Source organism: Poecilia latipinna, unplaced genomic scaffold (genome assembly GCF_001443285.1).
Source record: "Poecilia latipinna isolate Pla-1442-1.1 unplaced genomic scaffold, P_latipinna-1.0 Scaffold4896, whole genome shotgun sequence".
Lineage (NCBI taxonomy): Eukaryota > Metazoa > Chordata > Actinopteri > Cyprinodontiformes > Poeciliidae > Poecilia > Poecilia latipinna.
The window spans coordinates 12705-16926 of NW_015117512.1; the positions used below are offsets into that span (position 1 = coordinate 12705).

Consider the following 4222-nt stretch of genomic DNA (forward strand, 5'->3'; position numbering starts at 1 on the left):
TATCTCCGGGGGGGGGGTCCTTAATTTTTTGGGAAAAAGATCTCTTAAAAAATTTTTAGTGGGGCGGGGGGGGGGGGGGTCCACTAAAAAGTTAAATAGATTTTTACCCAGAATGCAAATGGAAAAAACCGTGAGTGAAACGGTGACTGGGACTGACTAGTACATATTCCATTGAGGGAAAGTTAGTTTCACATCTGCTCAAGAGCGCCCCTGGTGGTTGAAGAAAAATCCACATATAAACCGGAAAATACAATATATGAAAAAAAAACACTGAATGCTCTCTGGTATGAGGAGGCGGGCCAGATCCGGCATTGTTCAGGGGGCCGGACCAAATGACGTGGCGGGCCGGATCCGGCCCGCGGGCCGGAGTTTGGGGACCCCTGGTTTAGATAGTGAACTTCTACTCAACAAAAGCCACCTTTGTATGTGAATCTGTGTTCTTGCCTCAGGAACTGGAAACCTTGGACAACGGGAAGCCGTATGTCATCGCCTATCTGGCTGATTTACCCTTGGTTGTGAAATGTCTCAGGTAAGAAGCCCCCAAACAATGAGTTGTTTTTTAAAATGTATTTATTTTTAAGACTGGACATTTTAAAGCTGCTTTGGTTTCATTGTAATCGTAACTTGATTGTTATTGTAACTTAGTTACTTGATCATAAAACCTTTAACATCTCAACTGCACTTTGGAGGTGCAGCTCCAAGCATCAGAGCTTCTGCCTCACAGAGCAGCTTTCCCCACGACCCGCCGATACGGCTCCTTCAGACTAGTCAGTTATGTAATAGAAAATTTCATTTTAAGCTTACTTAACTTTATTTCTTTATTTCATTTTAACTTTACACAAGTTTGAATTCATAGTGTTATGTGTATGAATGTGTTTTATTTTTCATTGATCTGTTACTGTGTAAGTGTGAGAGACCCTGCAGCTATGAGTTACTGATAAAGAAGAACTAGAAGTTTCTGTAGGAATCCTCATCAGCTCTCATTTCCTGCCATACATGATGTTTGTTTCAAATGAAAAGTCTAACTGAAAAATCATTCCGTCCAATGAGGTGAGCGACAGCTGCATGAGGACAAAACCTCATGGAGATAAGTTCAGACTTTGGGTTTGCCTTTGTTTTGCTGTGACTATATAATGATGCATTGTGTTGTTCAGGGCTCTTCTGCTGACCGTGTTCAGTGAAACGGATCTTTGAACATTTTTTTCCCTTTTAAATAAAGAAACATAAACGCAAAGATTGATCTTTCTCTAATTATTGAAACAGACTCTCATTCTTTGATAACTGAAATTCCCACAGCAGTCTCCTAGTGGAACTGTGTGTCTGCTGATCTCATACCAGCTACATTTCAGTGCAAATCTGATAAAGTTGTTAGAGGGTTAGTAGAGGAGCCATGTTGTGATGACTTCCTGAAGGCCAGGTTTCAGGAAGAGCAGGAGCTTTTAAAGAGACAGAGGCCCAAATTCAAGGTGTTAAATTACAAAGTAAAATTTCATTTATGTTAGAGTTTATATATAGAGCATTTTTTAACCAACAACTGAAGCTCTCATAGTTACTTGATGGCACCATTTTATAACACAATGTGCCAGGGAAACTCATAATACTGCACCTTTAAGTCATCTTTTCTTTGTAATAAAGATCTGTTTCCTAATCCACTTGTGATTTCACTGAGAAGGCAAAGTCAGGCGCAGATGTGTGTTCCATGTAGGCCTTAGACTTTTTTAGTCAAAAGTTGGGCAGACTGTGTCACAGAGCATATAGAGAGTCATCAAACAAAATCTCTGCTGAAGTTTGGACATGTCTGTTTGTGAAAAATCCATTTGGAACATAATTGCTCTGTGTAGTGTGTTCTATGAAGGATTCCATAGTACGAAAGCTGACATTTTGGGTCATTTTGAGTGTTTGTGCAAATTTTACTTCCACAGCTGACATCCGATTTAAAACAAACAAACAAAAAATCCTGACAAAATCTGTGTTGCGCCATATGGTATATACTTCATTGGAGTATTTGCTGTGTTTAGGTACTATGCAGGTTGGGCAGACAAGTGGGAGGGGAAGACCATCCCTGTTGATGGAGATTACTTCACCTATACCAGACATGAACCTGTTGGAGTCTGTGGACAGATAATACCTGTATGTATGTTTTATATAATTTATTTATGTGTATTTAAAACTAGGGATGCATTGATATGAAAATTTGGGCCGATATTAATGTTATGGCTAATCACCAATATTTTCCAATATTATGTATATTTCACTACCCTTTTGACTTCTTGAAAAAACAAGTGGAAAGAACACTGCTTATGTTGGGCACTATGGCGTCTATTGAATATCAAACAGGAAAAAGGGTAGAGAAAGAAGAGGCCTGAAATGGCCCATGACCCACAATCCTTTCTGTGGCAGCCACTTTGAGGACTGAACACGTTACACCTGCTCTAACAACCAAGCGTTGTGGGTGTCTTTGGGCACAACATATTCAGAGGAAGATTGTTTCAATACCCTATAAATGCCATGTCAAAAATTAAGTTTATATGATTGAGCAAGACAATGTGGGTTGTTTTACAGCAGATGAAACTGGAAAACTACTTATGAGGGAAATAAGGATGAATAGAGAAATTTTCCAGGACATTCTTGATAAGACTCGGGGAGGGGGTGGAGGGGGGAGACTTGTTCAAAATGCATAGTCAAGAAAACTCTGCAATGGTCTCAGAGAAAAACTGTTAGGATGGTAGAGTAAAGCACCTGACTTGTATCCTAATGAAAAACTGAACTGAAGATCCCAGTACATAGAACCCTGAGAACTTTGAAGGTGTTTGGTGTGAAAGAGTCTATCAACATCACCCCTGAACAATGTATGTGACCAGTTTCTTCATTTAGAGATCCACTGAAATGGTCAATACCAAGTCTTTTCCAATTATTTAATACATTTGTATTCAGTCGTGGTCCTTTTTAAACCCATAACTAAATGAACTCTGTCCTGTTAACAGAAATGTACTTGAAGGGTAAAATGTTGTCATGTGAATTCTTCCTTTATTATACATCTGATACGACATGTTTTTTTTCCTTCTGCCCTGTACCGTCTTAACATCTTTCTGAAATAAACATCAAATCCTTTATTTTCCTCTCGCACACTAAGGAGATTCAGGTGGATAGTGGGTGATTTTAATAGTCATTTTCCAGTTGAGATGACATTTTGTTTCATTGAGCTGTAAAGGTACCAATAAGAATGTCAGTAAAGTAATTTGGTGCTGTCTGCAAACACTCTTATGATTGCAGCATTGTGTTGGCAGCAGTGAAGTTCTGGCATGAGACAAAAGGTAACAATACTGTAATGCACTCTGTATTTTTCTTCTTTGCTGCAGTGGAACTTCCCTCTGGTGATGCAGGCCTGGAAACTTGGGCCAGCCTTAGCAACTGGTAATACTGTCGTGATGAAAGTTGCTGAACAAACACCACTCACAGCACTCTATGTGGCCAGTCTTATTAAAGAGGTATTCCACGTTTTATTGTTTTACAGTCACCTCTACCTGAACACGACCTAAAGACCTAAAGGTGTATTTTTTAACCCTAAAAATACACAAACGAGAACAATATATACACAACAGGCTCTGTGCACACTTGGTCCTAAAGAGGAAGCAGGAGGTCCATGTGTGGGGTACTGTCCCACACATATCACAAAGGACTGTTTGGAGTACAGTATTTGTTGGCTAATATATTCCAAGAGTTTTAAACTTACATTTTCAATACTAATGTAATATTTAGTCAGTTAGACAGAGTCTTACACCATGTAGAAATGACAAAATGCTAAAAGTTACTGAGTTTAGGAAGCACAAATTAGGAGAGGAAAGAACATGGGAACATGGCACCTCATGCAGACCTACTAAAGACCAAGACTTTTTTTCTCTCTCTCTCCTGTGCTAGAAATAAAAATGCAAGTGGTTACTTGGATTTGTGTTATGTTGAACCTTTGTGTTCAGGTTGGATTTCCTGAAGGCGTGGTCAATATCTTGCCTGGAATGGGACCAACAGCTGGTGCAGCCATTGCCAGCCACATGGATGTTGACAAGGTGGCCTTTACTGGATCCACAGAGGTAAATATGTCAGAAATTTCTGTTCACATCTAGATCTAATGAAATTCCAGTCCTATCCTCAGGTGCATAGCCTTAGGTAGAAAAGTTGGTAACACTTTATTTGAAGGGGGTTGAATAAGACTGTCATGACAGTC

At 39.5% G+C, this 4222-nt stretch overlaps 1 protein-coding gene across 1 annotated transcript in view; it reads left to right on the plus strand.

Annotated features, from left to right (window-relative positions):
* LOC106943125 (aldehyde dehydrogenase, mitochondrial-like) overlaps positions 1-4155 on the plus strand; it is a gene marked incomplete at its 5' end in the record, with an annotated part of 9030 nt that extends 4875 nt beyond the window's left edge. The window contains 4 exons of the mRNA XM_015026467.1: positions 450-529; positions 2019-2130; positions 3360-3488; positions 3975-4155. Of these exons, the coding sequence (XP_014881953.1) occupies positions 450-529; positions 2019-2130; positions 3360-3488; positions 3975-4121 (468 nt within the window). The remainder of the gene's footprint in view (positions 1-449; positions 530-2018; positions 2131-3359; positions 3489-3974) is intronic.
* Positions 4156-4222: the final 67 nt, after the last annotated feature.